At 51.9% G+C, this 21,671-nt stretch overlaps 1 protein-coding gene across 21 annotated transcripts in view; it reads right to left on the bottom strand.

The window, feature by feature from the left end:
* Positions 1-21,671, bottom strand: part of RABGAP1 (RAB GTPase activating protein 1) — a 174,202-nt gene continuing 152,531 nt past the window's right edge. For 4 of the 21 annotated variants that reach the window (XM_073806569.1, XM_073806558.1, XM_073806578.1 and 1 more), the window contains 7 exons: positions 19,866-19,970; positions 18,732-18,815; positions 18,000-18,071; positions 15,585-15,782; positions 11,733-14,210; positions 10,155-11,139; positions 1-8,175 (listed from right to left, as the gene is read on the bottom strand). In XM_073806569.1, the coding sequence (XP_073662670.1) occupies positions 14,088-14,210; positions 15,585-15,782; positions 18,000-18,071; positions 18,732-18,815; positions 19,866-19,970 (582 nt within the window). In that variant the 3' untranslated portion in view covers positions 1-8,175; positions 10,155-11,139; positions 11,733-14,087. The remainder of the gene's footprint in view (positions 8,176-10,154; positions 11,140-11,732; positions 14,211-15,584; positions 15,783-17,999; positions 18,072-18,731; positions 18,816-19,865; positions 19,971-21,671) is intronic. The other 17 variants (XM_073806574.1, XM_073806567.1, XM_073806577.1 and 14 more) reach the window with 17 other exon arrangements.

Below are 21,671 nucleotides of genomic sequence, written 5' to 3'. Positions count from 1 at the left end.
CATTTATTTGGCAGGTAGAACGCAAGTTACTATAAATCACAGAAAAGAAAGAGGAGACCGGGTGGCATGCTTAGAAGGCTGTTGACTTGGATGCTTCTCTCTTCTAGTTTGCTGCAACACCTTGGGAAAAAAAAAATCTGTAGTTAACACCACTCGAGGCCTCCCTCTTGCCTGTTAATCTTAGAAAAAAACATACCTGTCTATCCATCCCTCTCTCTGTCCATATACCCATTTATCTATCTGGACACAGTTGGGAAGTTGCTTTTCAGCAAAAAGAAAAATGAGGAGATGGTTGGTCTGAATAAAGGGTGAGCATCTTCCTGTCTGTCTCTGGCTCGCACGTGTCTACGTGGACCTCCGGAACCTCTGGAGAAAAGTGTGCGGCCGCATTCCTCTCTGCTGGTAGAGGTGAGCTGAGTGGGGAATACAGATCGAGTTCTGTGATGCTCTAAGGTTATAAAAACTGTGTAGACAGGACTGAGTGTTACTTTTAAAGGCAAATAAGGTAGAGTTGCATTATAGTCAAGAGGCGCTTCTTCAATCCAGGATATATGTGTGTCAGTGATGTCCTGGCAGACGTGACCCCATTCCTCAGCTGTAGCCACCTGGGTGGAATTCTTGCCTCAGTAACGATCGAGGGTTCTTTTGCTTGTTTTGCCTTGATCAGTCAGTTGTTAACACCTTAATTACCTGGTCCTTCTAAGGAGGGTCTTAGGGTCTTTCTTGGCAGAACTTTGCTATTTCTGCAAACTATGCTGTCTCTGCTGGTGGGTAGTGTGGAGACTGCCACCATCTGCCCAGGCAGTTTAAGAGTCAGATTAGCATATCCTAGCTGGAGATGCGGTCCTGAGTCATCTTTTTGCTGCTTACGGCCCCCAGGAGGTAACGGGATTAGCCTGCTGCAGTGAGGGCATTCTCTTTGCGCTGCCTAGGAGCCTAGTCTCTCTCTGCTTTGTCGCAGTTTCTCCTACCTTGATCCTTTTGTGTGGTTTGGAAGAACAGTCTCTGCATTCACATGTCAGCTGAATGTCCCAGGTAGCTAACAGTGGCCTTCAGTTTAGGTCATTTTGGGCTGTGGGCAGCAGTGGATGGAAGAAAGGAGAGCGGGAAGAAAGATGCTAAAATTGGTACCTTGTGCGTGCCAGGCACTTGGACATTTTTCTTATTTCTCAGCCTTTTTGAAGGTGGTATTATTCTTATTTTACAGATGAAAAAACTGAGGCTCAGAGTTAAGTGCTAGAGTCAAGAATGAAATCCAGCTCTGTCCAGTGCCAGAGCCTCTTTCTGCTGTACCAGCTATGGATTAGGAGTCTGGAAAGAAGGTGAGGAAGCACATCGGGGGACAGGAAGGTGGTGTGTGGGCAGTGAGGCAAGGCCGAATGGAGCCTAAAAAGGGCCTGAACACAAGCCAGGGGCCTCACTGTCGCAGGATCTTTGGAGCTCACCGACTCAAACCAATCCCAGGCTCCCGTGCTAGAATCTAGGCTTTGGCTTGAGGTCATTTTAGACCAGATATCCTGGCCTAAAATAGGGCTGTTTTCTTTTAGAGCCGTTGGAAAAGATTAACAAACTGGAAAGATAGACTGGAGGGCTGAGGTGTGGCTGTATAAACAGAGGAAGCTTTTGCATTTGAAGCTTGTTTTTCTGTTTGAATATCAATGAGAAATTGAGGTGTGCGTTTTCATTTAGCTAATGCTTTCTGAGTACACGCTATCTGGCCTGAGATTGGTGATGGGGATGTCTTAAAAGATTTGAGCCAAACTCTGAAGGAGAGCTGGTGAGGCTGGGCTCATTGGGTCAAAGGAAGAGGGGTGGCCCAGGGTTGGGGTGTGAGTGCAGAGAGATGGCCCTGGGCAAGTGCTGCGCAGAGATGGGGGTGAGGGGCAGATTGCAGTGGCCTGTTCTGCTTGCCAGGAGTGTCCCCTGGACTCGGCTTCACGGAAGGCTGGGGTCCCCTCACCAGCTCCTCGGCAGACTGGGGCTGGCTGGGTCTCTGCTTAGGGTTAGGTGGCCGTGGAGGTGGATGCAGAATCCTCTTCAGGGAAAGATCTTCTTCCCTAACCCACGTCACCACCAGCCTTGGCAGTTGCCGTTTTTCTGAGCCACCTGCCAGAATCCTGGGGCGGAACAGGAAGAAGGAACCTCTTGTAAACCCAGGTTGTAGGAGTTCTTGAGCCGCGGCTTGCGGAGGGAATGGCACCTGCGTGTGTAGCGTGCCAGCAGAGCTCTCTCCGGGCCGTGACTGTGTTCCCTGCCCTGATGGTCCCACTCAGAGAAGCTGCAGCACAGGGGTGGTTGTTACCACTGCACAGACAAGAAAATTGAAGCCAAGAGGCCTCTGCAAACCACCAGCTTATTTGTGGTAAAACACTGTGGCTCCTGATAAGTGAGTTTTTAATCACACAGGAGAAATGGCATTTCTCCTGTTTTTAGAGTTAACAGAAGCCCTTTCTTAGGGATGAGATTTGAGCTCCTCCACAACTGTGGGATCTAGAAATTTTCTCCTTTTACAGATGAGGAAATAGAGGCTTAGACAAGATGACTTGCCCAAAATTACACAGCTAGTCCGTGGCTGAGCCCACCCCTCCTGCTGGCGCTGTGCTCACCACTGCTGGTTGGTGTTGACAGTCTAGGCTGCTGCTATCCTGTTTCCTAAAACTGTCTGGCAAGTTTCCTCTCCTCTTTACGAGGCATTCGTTCTACTTACCTTTCTTCCAGACTTCTGGGATGTGTCCTGTGTGGTTTGAGACAAAACACGCAGAAAGCCACCTCTCTCCCCCTGACCCCCCTCTTCTTCCCCTCCCCCCGTGGGAAAAAAGAAACCAGACTTCGGGCTCATCCTTCTCCCGCTAACCTGGCTCCTGGGCAAGGTTACCGACTGGCCAGCCTTGGGCCAGGTGGCCTGTTTGTTGTTTTCTTTGCCAGCTGCACAGTTGGGTCTGTTTCCACAGACCATCTTTTTGTGCTGTAACTGAACCCTGTAATAAAATGCAAACCAGTAACTGCCATCGGAGAGATCCCCAGGCGTTGTATGGAGGGAAGGGATGTGCTGTTTCCGCTGAGCTTCATCCACGTTTTGGTTGTCAGCTGTCATGTTTCTGGCTAGGCCTTCCTTGTGTGCTCCAACTAAAGGGGTCGCCCTCACAGTTGCCTTCCCAGAGCGCTGGTGCCAGGGTCTCACTGGGCCCTTCCACGATGTAGACGGTCTCAGAAGATGCTCAGCTCTCTGACGTCCTTCAGGCAAGGTTGGAGGCTGTATTATGGGAGGTATGGTGGCCATCATCCTGGAGGGGATCACTCCTTCCACATCATCTGGAAGGTGGCACCTGAGGAACTCAGGAAAGCTGAAAGCACCTCAAGATGGGATAGGTTAAGGCTGCTGAAGGACAGACCTGGAGAGATCATAGACCTTTCCATCAGCTGTTCTTTTGGGGGTTTTTTTGTTTTTTTTTTTTGCGGTACGCGGGCCTCTCACTGCTGTGGCCTCTCCCGTTGCGGAGCACAGGCTCCGGACGTGCAGGCTCAGCGGCCATGGCTCACGGGCCCAGCCGCTCCGCGGCATGTGAGATCTTCCCAGACCGGGGCACGAACCCGTGTCCCCTGCACCGGCAGGCGGACTCTCAACCACTGTGCCACCAGGGAAGCCCTCCATCAGCTGTTTTAAAGGGTTGTATTTACTTGTCGTATGTGGTTCTAGAAGGGGAAAGATAGTTACGGTAAAGCCAGTTGGGCAGTTTGAGCTAAAGTGTGCCCTCCCATGAGGTGTGGTGAGAAGTGTGCCGCACGTTACCAGGAGTGCTTAGGCAGGAAGCCAGCTGTTTGCATACTGCAGAGGGAGGCCTTCTATGGGGTGTCAGTTTGCACAGAATGCTGATGTGGTTGGTGACACTGTCAAGACCGCTTCTCCCCTCTTGGGCACATGGATTTATTGGAAACATTCACTGTCACCTCCTACTAACAACCAGGCTGTGCTGGGGGAGGAGCACTTGAGGAAAACGTCAGGATTTTCAGCTTAGAAGGTGAAACCCCTGACCAAGAAGGAGCCCAGGAAGCGGGAGGGGACTGCTCGGGGCCTTGAGCAGAACAAGAGCCATCTTCTGTGCTTGGGAGAAGGGCTCCCACTCAGTCCAGGAGCAGAGCCAGGCCTGTGAAGAGACTTAAGAGCTGCGTGACTTAGAGAGTGAGAGGGGCTCCAGCAGATGTGGCCATGGCTTCCGCAGAGCCTGGCATCCAGCTGGCTGGGAGGTCTCAAGGAGGGGCGTCTGGTGTGCGCAGAAAGGCACAGCTTCTCAGGACAGCGTGGAGGTGCTTGTTAATGGGAACCTGGGAACTGGGATGGTTAGGAGGGTGAAGTAGCAGATGGCATGTGTAGTTCGGGGCCACTTCGTGAAAGGCCTTGGAGGGCTTACCATCTTCCAGAACGGTGAGAGAATTCTGGAGGATCGGTTTGGACAGCTGGATGGGGAAGGACCGAAGGAAGGAGTCAGAAGCTGTTGCAGATGCCCGGATGAAGGAGGCTGGCTGAGGGCGTCAGAGGCAGGAATGGCATCTCTTCATAGTCCAGGCTCCTTGCCTGGGCCCAGCAGGAGGTTATGGGGCCAGGGAACCACAGGAACCCCACGTGCAGCCAGGGAACTGGGGGCCACTGTTCAGTAGGTGCCTGGGACCAAGACAGGAAAGGGGGGTGGTGGCGGGGAGAGGCGTTGCAGTGTAGCAAGGGCCATCTCCATTGGCCAGGAAGCGGGGATTCGGTGGGCCTGACTTTCTCGTGGGTGCGGGGGCTCTGAGCCCCCTTCGTGTGCTCTCTAGGAAGCGTCTCCTTTGGCAAAGGACAGAGAGGTTTATGGGCCGGTCAGTCAGAATCTTACCCTTTCCCTGCATTTCTGCTCTGCTGAGTTTGCCAGTCAAAGGGAGTGGCAGGTACTGGATATTCGTTGGTACAGAGGCTTCTGCTTTTAAAAAAAGTAATGTTTTGGCTTCTTTACCTGGGCAAGGGCTGGAGTTCATTGGATTCAGCATTTGTGGAGCAGGGTCTTTAGCCGGGGGAAGGTACACACTTGCTCCACAGAGTGCTACAGGGAAGGGAAAAAGGCGCAATTGTAAGATTACTAGAGAATTTGCTTTGGGCCTCAGTTTTGTGTCTGTCCTGCCACCGCTGGCTCGTTCTGCACAGGTGGGCAGGGAGACCCGAGGAGGAGTCGGGGTAGGTTTCTGCACTTGTGTTTCTATACCTCTGTTGGGGACGGGGGCTAAAAAGGCGGTGGTGGTTTTGAGCCTTTAGGTCAGAGCTCTGAAAGGTTAGGGTTCACTGAGACACTGATTGCATCGGCCTTTGGGGTGACCAGGTGTCTCTAACTACAAGTGGCCTTGTTTGTTTAGCCCAGTGGGCCACAGAAAAATCACCTTTTTGCGTGTCACCGTGTGGAAATTGATGGGAACGCTGCCTTAGGCCTGGTGTCGACAAACTTTCTGGAAAGGTCCAGGGAGTAACTCTTCCAGGCTTGTGGCCCATTCGCTCTGTCACAGCTGCTGAGCTCTGCCGTTCCAGCAGCACCCACGCAGCCAGAGGCAGAAGGTAGACAGACAGGCGTGGCTGCAGGCCACACTTCGCCAATCCCTGCCTTGGACTGTGGCGGTTACTCACCCTCTGGCTCAATCATGACTGGAAGCTTCCTCCCGTCTGCTGCCTGGACCCATCTATCTTCCCACGAAGGCTTCCTGCGCATCTGTTAGGTGTGCAGCTCTTGCCCAGAAGGACCTCAGATTTTGAGTGAGAGGTGGGCCCTTTCGGGGCAGCGGGTGCTGCAGAGCGAAATACAGAACGGGGCTCAGGGAGAGAAGGCTGAGGGTGAACCCGGAGAGCCGGAGGGAGGGAGGGAGGCAGCTCCGGAGAGGAGGACGGCTGGGGCCCAGCCTGTGAATAAAGGGCGCTGGGGAGCCAGTGGGAGGTTGTGCTCAGGAAGGTGAAGTGATCACAGATGCACTTTGGAAAGATCCTCTGGTTGGGGAAGACCACGTCTGTGGTTACAAGTAGTATCTTTCAGTTTAATCTGGTCTCTTTTGCCCAGAGTCTGGTTACTGTTGGTACCCGAGTGGGAAGGAGCGACCCCCAAGTTGAGTAGCTTTTCTGGCTGCCGGCTGTAGGGGGCCAGTGAGTGGCACAGTTTTTGACACGGCAGAGCTTGACATGGTCCGCTGCCTTCGGGCTTCTTCTGTCTCATGTCTAATTTTGGATTGGGGCCTTGGTGTATGAGGGTGAAAAATGCTAGGGATGGGCTTCCCCTCACTTCAGAATGGAGCTGGTGCCTGTAGACCGGGGCAAGATGCCCAGGCCGGAGCAGGTGCTGCGCAGGTGCATCCCGACGCTCTAGGCCGGGACTGAGGTCGGGCTGGGGGAGACTGCAGGTCGGACGCGGCGCCGGCCCCAAGGTGCTCCGTGTAGTTGGGGCGAGGAAGAGACTCTCTATAGTGCTTTCTACTCTCCACAGCATTTCCCCTCAGAGATGTTTCTAGGCAGGTGAAGGGAGCTTCTGTTGACTGAGCACCGTGAGGTGAGGTTCCAGGGGCACGAGCTGCCAGCGTGCTCCCTTGACGTGGACAGAAGCCTGGAGGGTGCTGGCTTCACGAGCCCGTGAAGAGGCTGCGCAGATGCCGTTTCCTTGAAACCCACACGGGCCCGTAAGAGTGGGTGAGGATCAGGGGCAGCTCGAGGAGGGAAGGCGCTTGCCCGAGGCCCCACGGCGGGGGCGTGTGGCGGTGCTGACCCCGGGGGGCCTCCCCGCACGGCTCTGGCAGCGCCGCACCGTGGACCAGCTTCGTGTGGCTGTGGATCTCCTGGGGACTGAGCCAGCAGGTGAGGGCTTTGGTGCTGCCCTGAGCCGTTGGGCAGACGTGGGCAGGGCCTCAGGCAGGTGGGTGGTGGGCTGCCTGAGGGCACTGCTGCTGCCTGCTCTGAGTGAGGGCACGGCTGGGCTGGTCGTTGCTGAGGTCGGGAGAGGGTCGTGGAAGGAAGAGTCGCGGAGAAGCCACGGCTCCAGGGCACGCGGGCTGCTGCCGTGGGGCTCCTCAGGCTCCGGGGGCGGTGCTCTCAGCATGGCAGCAGGCACGTAACTTCCCATCTCTAAGGGGCACAGCCCGGGTCTTCCAGAGGTGTTTCTGGGGTCCTGGAACGGCAAAGACAGAGGCAAGCCTGGCCCAGCCAGATGTGCCGCCAGCTGTGGTCTTTCGTCGGGCAGCTCAGCCTGTGTTGCGGCTCTGGCCTCACAGGGAGGCTTGTGTCTGGGGCACCCTAGACCCTCGTGGAGCTCAAGCCTGGCCCCTGCGCCATCCTGGCCCACGGCCATAAGCTAGATGCCATCTGTCTCACTTTCCTGCTTGGGGAAACAGATGATGGTCTGAAAGTTCTTTTTTTGATTCTAACCTAGATATTTCTGCTGTTCTGGGAAGACTTCTTAAAATTTTTGTTCGTGAAGATGAACCATGGATAAGGGTAGGAGTTTAGACAGCTAAGAGGACTGTCTTCTCCACTTGTAGTTCCTAATCAAGGAAGCAGCACCTTCTGTGCCCAGCCTCTTCCCCCACTCCCTTCCGCCGGCGTGACGGGCTTAAGCTGCGGTTAAGCTGGCGCTCCTTTCCTTTCCTTGACGTGTCCGTGCCGCTCTGTGAGCCTCCTCGACTCTTCCCCCCAGTGGCTCCCTCGGCTGCGGCCCTGACGCCCAGGCTGTGATGATGGCCCACACGAGGCATGGTGTGGGGTTTAGTCAGATTCCTGAAACACCTCTTCTCTCACCTGCCAGGCTGGCAGTGCTGGTGTTTGATGCGTCCCTTTCCCTGACCATGGCAGTGTCTCCTGCTCAGGCCAGCCCTGTGCGGTCAGGTGGGGTTCACACTGCACCCCTACTTTGCAGAGGGGACACTGAGTACCGCTTGTCCCCTCGTTCACTTACTGTGGTGGCTTCTCAGACAACAGGCATCCTCAGGGCTCCTGACCAGGGGCCTTACTTTCCGCATCTCCCGGGAATCAAGGGTGGCTCTGCGTGTCTTGTGAGCTGTCGCCAGCCTCCACACGGACTTCCTTTCCCAGGGGCTTGAGGCGGCAAAGGGAATGCTTGGTCAAGGTGGGACACCTCCTCTGCTTCTGTCCTTCTTGATGTCTTCTAATGAGTCATGAGCCACCTGCGTTGGGCAGACTTCATTTACTTCAGCTCTTAGCAGTGTGGATCCTCTTTTCCCCAAAGTATCTGTCAACTCAGGCCTCTGACTAGGGACCATCTTGGCCTGTTGTGCTGAACCTCTGGTCTAAGTGGCTGGCTGGGGCCCAGTCACACCTTCAGGAAAAGGCAGGTCTCCTGAGGGAGCCCTAATCAGGGCCAGGGCACTTCCAAGGACAGTGAGGCAGGAGGACCAGGGAAGGGGCTGGCCTGGGGCCCGGCTCTGCCTGTTAAGCCCCACAGTGCAGGCACCCGGGTCTCCCTGCCGCGTAGGATTCCCGGAGAGCGGCCTCTGAGACTCGCTTCTCACCCATTCCGAGCAGAACTCACTGTCTGGGAAGGAGACAGGAGGCAGCCAGTCTAGACCTGAAGCCCTGAGCTGTTCAAGAAGGGGCTTCCCTCACAAAGGAGGAAGGGGTCCTGCTCAGTCGTAGCCCTTCCTTGGCCCCAGGATGGGGGTTCAGGAGGCAAGGAGAAGGCTGCGTTTAGTTGTGGGTAGAAAACCTTTCCCAGTTTCCTGCACAGTTACACACGTGACATCGGACTCCTGGCTATATACAGCTTGCTCTCTCTCTGGTCTGGTGATGGCCAAGGTAGTTTTTAAGAAGTCTATTTAAAATACCTATCTGTATCTATTTACTGTTTTTTCTGGATACACAAGTGTACATAGTATAATTACAGTGCAGAGTCCCTGGCAATAACGTCATGTTGTGTATTATGTTAAAAAAAAAACATTGGAGAACGCGACCACCCTGGACTGTCCTCCCTCTCCGGGGCAGTGATTACACGTAGGACTCCGAACTTTCAACCTGCGGCGTGGTTGAAGCAGCAGCCTGCACGTGTGGACTGTCACCAGTGCCTCACCCAGAGACGCCTGGCCTTCACCCAAAGGGACTCTGCACCCCGACTCCCACAGGCAGCGCCCACAGTGCGGCTCCTGCGCACTGACTGTGTTGGACTCTGCCGTAGACTGACCCTCTTGTCTGGCTGCTGCAGCTTGTCTGTAATGCCCTGACATGTTGCATTTTCCCCATTTGGATGAATAAAAATAAAAGCTTCTGTCTTCAACAGCAAGGGTCTGCACTGTTCTGTGCAGGACGGACCGACTCTGGCTTTGACTGATGAAAGGGTCAAGTGCAGACCCCCTTTCCTGGCCCTGACTCTCCAGCTCAGCACATGTGGAAGAATCTTCCCTTCATGCAGAGGGCCAGGCCTCATTCCTATTCCTGTTTGCCGTCTCTCTCTGCTAATGGTGCCACATGTTTACTCAACCTGAACCTTTGACCCGGGCCCCTGGTGCAGCGAGTGGTGTGAGTGCCGCCGCCTCAGCTCAGCTCAGCTCAGCGTTCACCGGGTGCCCCTCACACACCTGCCTTCCTCCTAGTCCTGACCCCTGACCCCTGTCCCCAGAGCTGGCAGATATTACACATCGGGACACTAAGGCTCAAAGATAAAGGGACTTGCCCGAGGGAGTAGGACTTCGAAATGGCAGCAGCAAATTGAAAACAAAGCCAAAGCTCTTCCTACTGCTCCCCCCGTGAGGTTCCTGCAGTCGACCGACCCCAGTAATTCCAAGACTACAGTAAGGTCTCTGCCCGCCCCAGGAAGAAGGACAAAGGCGGCCCACGCAGGGGGTCTTGGAGGGAGCCAGGCCGGGCCTGTCGCTGCCCTCCAGGTAAGTGGACGAAGGCACTGGGTGTGTTGTAACTCAGGGCCGCCTTCGCTCTGCACACTGTCCCCTGGGCTTTACAACCACAGCGCACTGATGGAAAGAAGAGCTGGCCAGGCCGGCCCGCTGCTGCTTCCTCCCAGGGGCCCCACTCCCACCCTCTGGCCCGTGACTGGCACAGGGAACAGCAAGAGGAGTTGAAAACGGGGTGTGGAGGGAGGAGCACTGTTTTCCTTGCTTTGGGGCCCTGGAAGAGAAGGTGGAGGTGGTGGTACCTGGTACAAAGCATTGACATCCCAGATCTCGTCATCACGGGCCTTTCACCTTCACTTTCAAATCTGGGGATAACGTCACTTAACTCACAGGGGTGTTGCGACAACTGGGGGGAGAACACAGGGGAAGGGTCAGGAGCTTAACAGTAGCTCAGCAACCCGTGTGAGACCGAGATGGGCACCGAAGCCACGGCACACACACAACTTGGGAGGGTGAAGTGACCTATCCACGTGACGTGAGCATCCAAGGTCACGGCCCAGCCTTGAACTCAGGGTTTTTGGCCCAGGTACGCTGCTTGTAGTGAAGTGCTGTGAGAGTTTTACACCCACCTACTGCCCACGTGGTCATCTTAAAGCAGCTGCCCTGCTGGTCACTGGAAGTTAGTTAGAGATGGGGATTAACGTCCTAGCCTTGTGGTCTGGGCCAGGAACCGCTCTATGGGCCCGATTTCTTCGCCTATAAAAGTGGGGGAAGGGCAGGGAAACGGAGTGCTCGGTCCTCTTGTTCTGGGAGTGAGCACCTCAGCCATTCTGAGCTCACTTGTCTCATCAGCCCCCAAATGAAGCTTAGGAGAAGATCTGCATCCCAAGGTCAGAATCAGGCATCTCTCTGAGCAAGTGAAGCACTACAGACAGCCTTTTAAACCCCCATCAGCCAGATGAAGAAACAGGCTCTGAGAGGCCAAATGACTCTCCTCTCTTGTCACCTACCTACTCCCCCTGCATAGATGTCTTGGTTTTCACAACTGCTGGGTCAGTTCAGAGCTGAGAGCGGTGTTCTGGACTAAGTTTTAGCTCCCATGGAGTTCTCTTTCCTTCACTCCTCTCGTGGTTCACTCCTGCCCCTAGGACTTGGGGTTCAGAACAGACAGGGCGGCAGATGCCTCTTGCCTTTCATTCTGAGCTGCCTCCTTCCTCCTGAGAGATCATGACCAGGCCGTGCAGATCCGCTCAGGTTCAACAGGGCCTGCTAGATGGTCTACTCAGCCTGTCACGTAGAAATACGTGACAGGCTGAGCAGGCTTCTTGAAATCTACACTCACCTGCTTCTGCTTCCCACCCTCCTGCCTCTCAACCCACTTGGGTCTGGCCCCTCCGCTGCACCCCACCCACCTCTGCTCTCCTTCCTTCCTGAGCGCCAGCAGATTCCCAGTCACCAAGCCCATGAGCCTTCGTCCAGTCCCGCCCTCTCCCGAGGCGGAGCTTGCTTGTTCTCTCCGGATGTCCCGGAGTCGCTTTAGGCCCCGTGTGCCAAGGCTGACTGGCTATGGGCGCCTTTCTCCTGGCAGGGCACAGCTGCTGGGATGAGGATTTCTGCAGAGTCCCTACACTCCGGAACACTGGGACCCTGGGGACTGGAAAAGCCCGGAGCAGGCTGGCCCATCTGGACTCTGGCCCTTGTTGGCCAGAAACGTGGATCCCAGAAATATGCCTTCTAGTCTGTGAGCGGCAAAGGGATCCCAACTGTGCTCCGGAGTCCCTGTCCTGGTCTCTGCAGAGCATCTGTCATGGCCGGGCCCCTTGCTAGGCACCTGCCCTGATTCAGTTCAGCGGAGAGAAGATGGGGCAGGGCTCACTCACCACCTTCCCTTCTTCATGGCCTGCATCTCAGCCCGCTTCCATCCAAAGGCTGGGTGTAGGGGGTCCTGGAGGGCAGGTCAAGCAAGGAGGGGACCGTCGGGTTGGGGAAGCACTGCTCTTCTTCCTGCTGCAGAGAAGGGGGCGAGGTGGTAAAGGACGGCCGAGGGTCTGGGAGCCTCGTCCCTATGGTGCCGCGGTGTGGGATGACCAGCAGGGAACAGAAAGGAGCTTTCGGAAAGAGGTACCTGCTGGCCATGCCACCACTTCCCCTGAAAGTTCCAGCAGAGCATAACTGGACCTCGGGTACTCGGCCTTTCTGCTCTTCAGCCATTTCCCCTGCACATTCACGTTTTGGGCCTGCAATTCCCTCTCCCATCTCTGCCTGGTGAGATGCTTTTGTCTTTCAAGGTCTTACCACACACACCCTTACCTCCTATAAGACTTCCCTAACCCTCAAATACACAGGTCATGTCTCACTTTATTTCTCCAAGACAGGCAATGCTCACGATGAAGGCACAGGCCTCCCAGGGGACAAAGCCTGTGTCTTCTCTCACCCCATGGGCCTGGAGCACATTAGCTGCTCATGAAGTGTCTGAATGGATGAACGGGGAGGCGCTGCCCAGTGCTCAAGTACACCTATTTGCCAGCCCAGAGGGTGGTCTTCTCTGACTGCCCGTGGGAGGGAGGCAAGAGCACACCATGATAAAACTGGTTGTTACAAAGCAATGCTGTTTGTACCAAAATATTTAATGAATATGCCGTTAAAATAAAGCCAACAAAAGAAATAGTAATACAATTTTACTGGTTTATATTTCAATTCATAAAGTTGACACACTGAAACTACCCTAGCACAATGTCCACGCACCTAGTTTTAGATGGGCTTACAGCTGTTTTGGTAACTGAACAAGAAAGACACAGAAAGCGGTGGAGGGGATGGTTTGGGGGTCAGGGGTTGCCGCTTGTTACCTCCCTGATCACAGATGACCTCAGCAAGCGTTAATACAGCCAACAGGAAAAGAGATACAAAACAACCCAGGTGTCTTTATGTACAAACCAGTGCCTCTTGTAACCAGCGACCTCCACACTGCACGCAGAGAAGACGGCAAAGTCATCTGCGAGACAGCCTGTCAGCATATCACTATATAAATTAAAAGTCTAAAGTTATTTTGTTTATAAAAAAAGGTGCTAAAACCTCTATTCCATAGTTCTGAAGCGAGAACTTGCAGCCCATCTGAACAGCGAGGTTTGCACCCAGCCTCACTCCGGGGAGGGCCCCGGCAGGCAGGGACACAGGCCAGCCGGACGGGGGCCTCTTGGCATGTGTGTCCTGCACATCCTCACATTTACACACACACACACATACACACACACACCTCAGAGTCTTTCTCACTTGTACAAGCTGTTGTGCAAAAACACTAGAACCTTGAAGTGAGGGAGCTCTTCACAGCTCTCGCGACAGCAGGGTGGAGAGCAGAGCCCGACAAACCTTGAGTGAAATTAAGTGCCCAAAATAACCACATAATTAAGTTGTGCAGATCAGTCCTAGTCTGGGATTTAAACACTGTCAATTGGGTGCATTGGGAAAAGATATTTATATATACACACACACACGACACATTAAGCAAAATAAGGTTTGTCCACGTTATGATTAATCCAGTCTCAACAGTCGGTCAAGTCACCCACCCCAGCACTGGGGAGTCATTTGGCAGCTAACACTAAAAACAACAGGAACTATGAGAGTTGCATAGAATTGATCAGAAACATGTGAATAATGCCAAACCAAAAACCTGTGCATCGTAGAGTTAGTTTAACAAAACTAGGTGGCTTCACCTACAACCATGAAACCCTCCTATTTAAAACAAAGTGCTTCTCCATGTCTACCTGGAGGACCCTCTGCTGGCACTGGAGCAGATAATTATTTGAGCTACCGATCCCCTGCCCCACCTCCCCCAATATATAATAATATGTGTATTTTAAAAAAAAAGATTAAAGGTTTAGAAAAAAACCAAAGGCCTGAAGGATCCCCAGACTCTGATAATGTCACTCAGCCGCTGGGCTGGGTGAGGAGCTGACCTAACCGGGAAGAGGCCCGGAGGTCACACGGAGGAGTGGCTTTCTGGAACGTCCAGGGTGGCAGGCCAGCCGGCAGGCCTGTTAGTATCAGGAGTGAGGAGGGCCTTACCGCACAGGCTGCCTGCTTCATGAGCTCTGGTCCAACAACCTACCCACATGCTTCTATGGATCTGACTTAGGTACATTCTGGTCCTGGGACATGTCACAGAATCACACATCTGGCCAAAGAAGGCAACAAAAGGTGTCATGTTTTCTGAAGGTGTCTGGAGGCAGCAGCTGCTCTCAGCAAGTCTCTTTCCCTTGAACCCCGGTTGCCGTCTTTATGGAGCTCAGTGTTCGGTTAAACCACGTCTTCTTGGCCGCCTGTACCTCGTTGAGGGCAAGGCCTAAATGGTGCTCCAAGTCCTGGAAGAAGAACGACGTACGTGAGGATGCTGGTCTCCAGTGCTAATGACACTGCCTCCCCAGAGCCGAGCCAAGAATTCAGTCTATTTCCTCTCGAGAGGGCTCTGGAAATTCCCCCAGTTCTCAAAGTGGCATAGAAAGATCTGGAGTGCCTAAAGCTCTGGGAGATTTCCTAGTTAAGACCTCCTCATTTCTTGCCTCGTCTACTTATTAAAACGGCCTCCTACCTGAACGTCTCCCTCTCCGTCCACCCACTGCATACCAGGAGACAGACCGAATGTTCTACCTAAGAATGCAACATTAATTTCCGGCAAGAGCCTTTCAAGCCTAGACTCCCTAGCAAGACGTCCGAGATGCTTCACAATCTGGGCAGAGACTCTTCCAGCTTGGCACCCACTTCCACCCCTACTTCCTAAAGGCCCTTCCAGGCAGGCCCTCTCCTCCCTCTGTGCTGCTGGACACACCATGCCCTCCACCAGGAAGGCTCACTGTTCTGTCTTTTCTCCAGCAGCAACCTCTGCTCACTCTCGGACTACAGCCCAGATACTGTCCTTGGTGAGGCCTCTCCTCGCCACCTTGGACGGTCACGGAGGCCACGTGCTAGCTGTGCAGCCCCAACAGTGAGAACCGGGCCTGGGCGAAGTAGACGCCCAGGTACCGTGTGTGATACGAAGACCAGGGCTTAAGCTTTAGTCCTGAACTTGGTTCCTTCTGCAAACTGTGCCTGGTGCCTACCTTGTGCTCAGCATCAGGCCTGATGGAACTAGCCATGCAGTGTAACGATGAACAAAACAAGCCCCAGTTTCTCCATAAGGAAAGGAGGCCCAGATAAATTAGGTAATACGTCCAAAGTCACAAAGCTGGGTAAGTGACGGGAGCGGGGGCACAAAAGCCTGTATTTGTGAAGCCCTCAGATATCGTGCTGAGCCCTTCCCGTGCATTATCTTTTTTAGTCCTCAAAGCAGACTATCAGAGTGACCCCTCATCACCTCCACTGGCAGAGGAGGAACCTAAAGTGAAAGGAGGTTACCACTAACCCAAGGTCAAAGAGTTTGGTGGTGCAGCTGTGATTTCAAATCATGCATTCTCTGCTCCACCAGAAAGATTCCAAGTTTGATGGATAATTCTCATTATGAGAAAGTCCAATCGTTAGGACAGGCTAAATGCTAATTAAACATCCACTAGTAAATAGCAAGTAATGGGCTTCTTCCCATGAGGATTATGGTAGAAGTTTAAAAGGGAAAAAAACCCCAAACCATGAAGATCATTTCTGGGGTTTCTAGCCCACACCAGGGAAATCCTGCCCCCGTGCAGGTCTGGGTCCCGCCGCCCCAGGGGCAGAGGGCTGGCCGGGGGCACAGAGGCAGCTGTTACCTGGATCTTACACTCAGCTTCCACCAGCTGCAGCTTGGTTTGTGCCAGTTCCAGTTCCATCTCTCTCAGCTGGTTCTTGAGTGTTTCCTTCTCCTCATCTGTGTCCTCATCCAAAACTTCCTTAGCTGAGCTGATGCCCTTTATGCGCCCTTCTTTGTTGAAAAATTCCCGGCAGCGCTCACAGTCATCCACATTTTGCTGAAATTGAATGTCAGATGTGAAGAGACAAAGAAGACATGAAGGTGTGAGCATCTCCTTTCTGGGGAGCCAAGAGATGGCTTCTCTGCCGAGCACTACAGCTTCTGAAAAACTGTGTTCTCTCTGTAAACTGGCAGATGACCTACTGGAAAAGTCACCTGGTGTTATACACCAAAAGCAACAGAAATATTCTTATGTCTTGATCCAGTCATCTCACTTCTAGGAACCTTGGCTAAAAAAATGAAAAAGCGGGCTTCCCTGGTGGTGCAGTGGTTGAGAGTCCGCCTGCTGATGCAGGGGACGCAGGTTCATGCCCCGGTCCGGGAAGATCCCACATGCCGCAGAGCGGCTGGGCCCGTGAGCCATGGCTGGTGAGCCTGCGTGTCTGGAGCCTGTGCTCCACAACGGGAGAGGCCACAACAGTGAGAGGCCCACGTACTGCAAAAAAAAACCAAAGAAACCAAACAAACAACAAACAAAAAAAAAATGAAAAAGCAGTGACTAGAGACAGATTTACATACAAGGAATTTCACTGCAGAATTAGAGACACAAAAAAGGGGTGGGGAGATAAACTATCCAGCTACTGGGAAAAATTAAATAGGATGTGCTATATTTATACAAAGAAGTACACAGCCTCAGAAAAGTTTTTGAGGAATTTCTTGTAACATGGTAAAAATGTTTAAATGCTGGGTAAACTAGGACACAAAAATGTCTTTAAAGTATAGCTACAAGGATATACCACATTTCATGAAAATAAGATGGCAATGACTGTAAGAAAACATCATTTCGTTTTCCTCTAAGAAAATATTCTGCCAATTAAACCACAAAAAGCCATGAGTTATAAAATATGTCCCAATTTCAGATGTAAATGTGAAAAAAATGCCTTAGAGTGAATGAAATTTTCTATGTTAGAACAAAGACTGAAAGAATACACGCCAAAGTGTTAATGATGATGTTGTCTGTGGGTAATAAGATTATAAGGGTTTTTTTTCCTCCTTTACTCTTATTTTCCAAATTTTCTGCAATGAACATTATTATTAGTTTTAGCATCAGAAAATAAATTTTGTTTAAAAAATAGGTACTGCTGGTTAAACACTACTTATAATGGAGGCCAGGTATCATCTTGCTCCAGGTAAAATGCTGGTTTGTGCAGACATGGCCATGGACTCCCCCACGTTTCTGTCCAGAGTTGTAAACATGTTAGTAAAGTATCTTTCAGTAAATTACTCATCTCAGTAAAATCTGACAAGTATTCTAATAATAAAGAAAGAAAGCATCAAGTTACAAAACCCCTCAAATTGGCAAGCAAACATTAAAAACTCAGGTTCTCACTGTATCTGGGCCCATTACAGCAAGAGGAATTGAGCTCAGAAGGCAAGTGTCCCCCTGCTACAGAACAATGTGGGGAGTGACCTGGCCTCTGCGCCCCACCCTCAAGCACAGCCTGTCACCTGCAGGACTCTTCCACCTCAGCAGGGTGCTGCAGTAATCACAGACAACACCTGAAGTCCTGGGGCTCTTGTGTTTTGTTTTGTCTTTTTACAAGTGAAGTTAGCACGGAGGAGGACGTTACACAAATTTGTAAGGAAGAGGGACACTTGTATTTTGAGATCTAATGCCAGAGCTCTTCTGGTCTTATCTGTATCCCCTGCCTAGAGGAAAGAGGCAGAATATCAGTTGTCAGTTGTAGCCACCTTGTCAGGTACTCATCAGCTTCCCTCATTTTTGGAATCAAAGCAGAATACCCGGGGACTTCCCTGGTGGTGCAGTAGTTAAGAATCCGCCTGCCAACGCAGGGGACATGGGTTCGAGCTCTGGTCCGGGAAGATCCCACATGCCACGGAGCAACTAAGCCTGTGCACCATAACTATTGAGGCTGCACGCCACAACTGCTGAAGCCCGCGCACCCGGAGCCTCTGCTCGGCAGCAAGAGACGCCACTGCAATGAGAAGCCCGCACACCACGACGAAGAGTAGCCCCTGCCCGCCACAACTAGAGAAAGCCCACGCACAGCAACGAAGACCCAGTGCAGCCCAAAATAAATAAATACATAAATAAATTTATTTTAAAAAAAAAGATAGTATTGTTACTAATAGTGGTAGGTTATTTAAAAAAAAAAAAAAAAAGCAGAATACTCCCTCCCCAAATTTTTTGTGCTGAATATAGCCATAAAATGAACTAGGTGGTATAAAATGTCTTTGATAAAGGAAGACTTACCCGAATTTTTTCAATTTCCACTTTATTAGCAGTCTGCTGCTTCTCTAATCTTTCACTCAACTGAGAACAAATCTGAAGAAACAAACATAATAGAAAATGACAATCTCTTCAGCAATGTCATAAGCCGCACAACTTGGGCTTGGGATGAGCTCTGCAGTGGAAGCTGGACTATGGAGTGGAACTGGGACAGCACTGAGCAGGAGCGGGTGTGAGACGACAGGTGGGCAGAGGTGCCTCTGGCTCTCCCACCCCCGCATCCACTGGCCTAGGACCTGCAGGGACCTATCAGTGCCACGCTCGATGGCCAATGTTTACAGACACTGCCAGACTCAGGAGCCAGCACGAGATCCCAGTACAGAAAGAAATAAGACCAATTCAGTTACGTTCTCAAAATGCAACCCGCTGGGGAGAGAGGTGGTTCTACGTCATGAGTCTGAAGTGCTCCCAAGAACTCGGGGGCTTCCATGTATTAAGTGCCTGCTTATGTGAGGGAACTATGCCAGGTACTCCACAAAGATAATCTCATGGACTCCTCACAACAGTTCTCCGCGTGAGCGATGATTTCCCTTATTTTACAGTTGAAAAGCAGTGCGGTAACTTGTCCAGTGAAGCAAAGGGACTCATCAGTGCAAGTCGCCGAGCAGGGATGCGTGTGGGTGTGGAGAAGACATCTTGTGCAGGCAAGCAGGGCTTCCAGAGAACACGGCCCAATTCCAGGGTGCACGGACCCACCTGCTTGTAGTCACCGATGATAGAACTGTTTTTTTTAATCTCAGATTCTGCCTTGTCGAGTTCCCGACGGCACATTTCTTTTAACTGCGTACATTAAGAAAAGCAAAAGTGAATGTTAAGGGAAATACAAGCGAAGCTCTGGCACTCCGCGCTTAGCGCTGGGCTTTCCCCAAAGTGCCTGACCTACTGGAGGTAACTCCCCTCCCTTCTTCCTCACTCTCAGCACTACTAACCCTACTCTTTTTTTTTTTTTTCCCCCTGGTACACAGGCCTCTCACTGCTGTGGCCTCTCCCGTTGCGGAGCACAGGCTCCGCGGCCATGGCTCACGGGCCCAGCCGCTCCGTGGCATGTGGGATCTTCCTGGACCGGGGCACGAACCCATGTCCCCTGCATCGGCAGGCGGACTCTCAACCACTGTGCCACGAGGGAAGCCCATTAACCCTACTCTTGATGCTAGGAGAGAACAGTCAAAACTTCTGAACTTTCAGCTTGCGGCTTTTGCTGAAGTTCCTCCCTGTCAGTGCAGCCCTACCTGGGATCCTGAGCTGAGAGGTAACACAAAGCAAATGCAGAGGAAGAGCTAACAGGAGGACTGCTGCTCCTTCAGTGCCTCATGGATTATGTGGGAGGCGCCCCGCCATCTCTCACCTCAGGCAGCCTGACTGAGACGAGAAGGTGGATGGTGAAGGAGAGCCCGCCTGCTCTGGGGCATGCAGCGCCCAAAGCTCTTCCTATGGCTGTGAGTCTGCGCCCAGGGGCTATGCTCAGGACAAGCCTTCCAGAGTTTGCTCTGTGGGGGAGATGTCGGTGGACAGGTAGGGGAAGAGCCAGACATTATGTGATGTCTGCCTTCCTTTTGCAGAAGTGCTAACCCTCTTGTCACACTCAGATGCTGACACACAGGAATTTCTCCTGCCCCAGTGAAGGATGGGCTTTGCCCCACTGTCTCCCCCTACATTTTAATTATTAAGAACCATTATGCTTTTCACAGTAAATACAAAAGGCCTTTGGAGAGAAACTGAAGCCAGCTGTCTCTGGGTTCTCCAGTGCCAACAGGAAGCCACCAGTGAACTCCCAGCTCTCAAGCATTTGCAAGACACAGAGGAATGTGGGAGGGGCAAAGCTCCCCTCACCTGAGCAGACTCTTCTTCCAGCCGTCTTTTCTCTTCCTCTGCATCAATCAATTTCTGTTTGGTCATAAGCAGCTCCTTATTCAGTGCATCTGCCTTTTCCTCAGCCTGAAACATTTAAGAGGTGCTGTTACAGAACAAGAAGTGAGAACTGAAAGGGATTTGAATTACCCAGAACAATCCAATTTTAAGATGATGAGGAAACTGTGATCCAGAGAGGGGACGTGATATGCCCAAGGTCACGCTGAGACTACACTCACACACAAGTGTCTGGCCCCGTCTCCTGCCCAGAGGCGGTGCGGGGCAGTAGCTAGGAGCTCGCCTTTGTCAGACAGCCTGGTCTTGACTCCCATTGCTCCCTAACTGTGTGCCACTTGGACAAGTCATTGAGAACTTCTCTGAGCTTCACGATCTTCAGCTGAGAGATAAGGCATGGAATGGACTCAGCACAGTGCCTAGCATATAGTAAACACTCAACAAAAGGTAGGTGTCATTATCATTAATAGTAATAATAAATTCTGGTTTTCTTCTTCCAAATTCTCAGTATTTGCTCTGCTTAATCAAATAAGTTCTGCATTTTGCTCTCCCTGTCACCTGACAAAGGAAGGCACCCCTTTGCTAGCACTCTCCTTTTATTATCTGAAATGGCCATCTTCCACCCCAGTTTTTTTCTAAAGCATGCAAAGGTCTGGTGGGCAGATCTTTGGGTCCAAGTGAAAATGATACACCTGTACCTGACAAATACAGTCCCTGACACTGGAGAGTCCAAGGATAACTGAAGAATGAGAGACTGTAGCATGTTAGAAGGCAGTCAAGGAAAGGAGGTGGAAGCTCCTAGTTACAGAGTGCTAGATATAGAGGGTCTTTGCCAGCTCCTTATATCCAACCTCCTTTGACAATGGATGGTGGTTTCCCTGAAATTAAAGAGCATTTCAGATGTCACCTAGCTAAAGTGGTATAGCTGAGCCCCTCTGCTTTCTACTACACCACATCTTCTGACGTACTTTCTTTGGGAGGCATAGGTTCCAGGCGGCTGGGGCCTTAAATGGAGAACTGAGAATGGCATGATATGCAAAAGGCCATCAGTTACTTGCATATGCGTGCAATTAAATGGGGTCCTGGAGTTAAGGCCTGTCCTTTCTGGTGAGTGGCTTATAATCACCTCTAGTTCAAACCCCAGTAGCAATCAAAATGGAAATAAGAATCAAACAAAAGAGGAAATAACAAAGAAGAATAAAGTCCTGTCAAAGATTCTGTTTTACTTTAATCAACAGAACATCCTGTTACCTCTCCCTTCTCTCCCCTGGACCCAGTTAACATCTTCTGAACAGTACTTTGGAACCTGTAGCACACACTTATATTCTCTCAGTTACTCACCATCACTCCCATGGTAGATAAGACTGATTCTAAGAAGTACGGGACAGCCAGGTCATGGACTCAAGAGTCTTCCTGGCCCATCCTGATTACCCAGCTTAGAAAAAAATGTAGATGGGGAAGTGATTTCCCCAAGCTTGCACAATGCATGTAGCAGAGCTGGAATCCGAAACCAGGTCTCTCAACATTAAGCCCAGCATTTGTGCCATCACTCCAAGAGCTGACTCTCAAGGCTGTGTCAATAGGAAGGTGCACACAGGCCACTGGACTGACCAGCCAGGGTCCCCTTATGGCACCACACTTGCTGCACAGTCATTCTACTTACATAAGCACATAAGGAGGGAACATGTGGCGATAAACACAAGTCCAGACTTCCGCTTCTGGTCATAAAGGACTAACCAGGACCAGATTTACCCTCTCACTGTAAACAAAACA

This window comes from Tursiops truncatus, chromosome 6, assembly GCF_011762595.2.
Source record: "Tursiops truncatus isolate mTurTru1 chromosome 6, mTurTru1.mat.Y, whole genome shotgun sequence".
In the NCBI taxonomy this organism is placed as follows: Eukaryota; Metazoa; Chordata; class Mammalia; order Artiodactyla; family Delphinidae; genus Tursiops; species Tursiops truncatus.
Note: the sequence above shows the minus strand (reverse complement) of the source record. Positions and strands in the feature narration are given on the sequence as shown.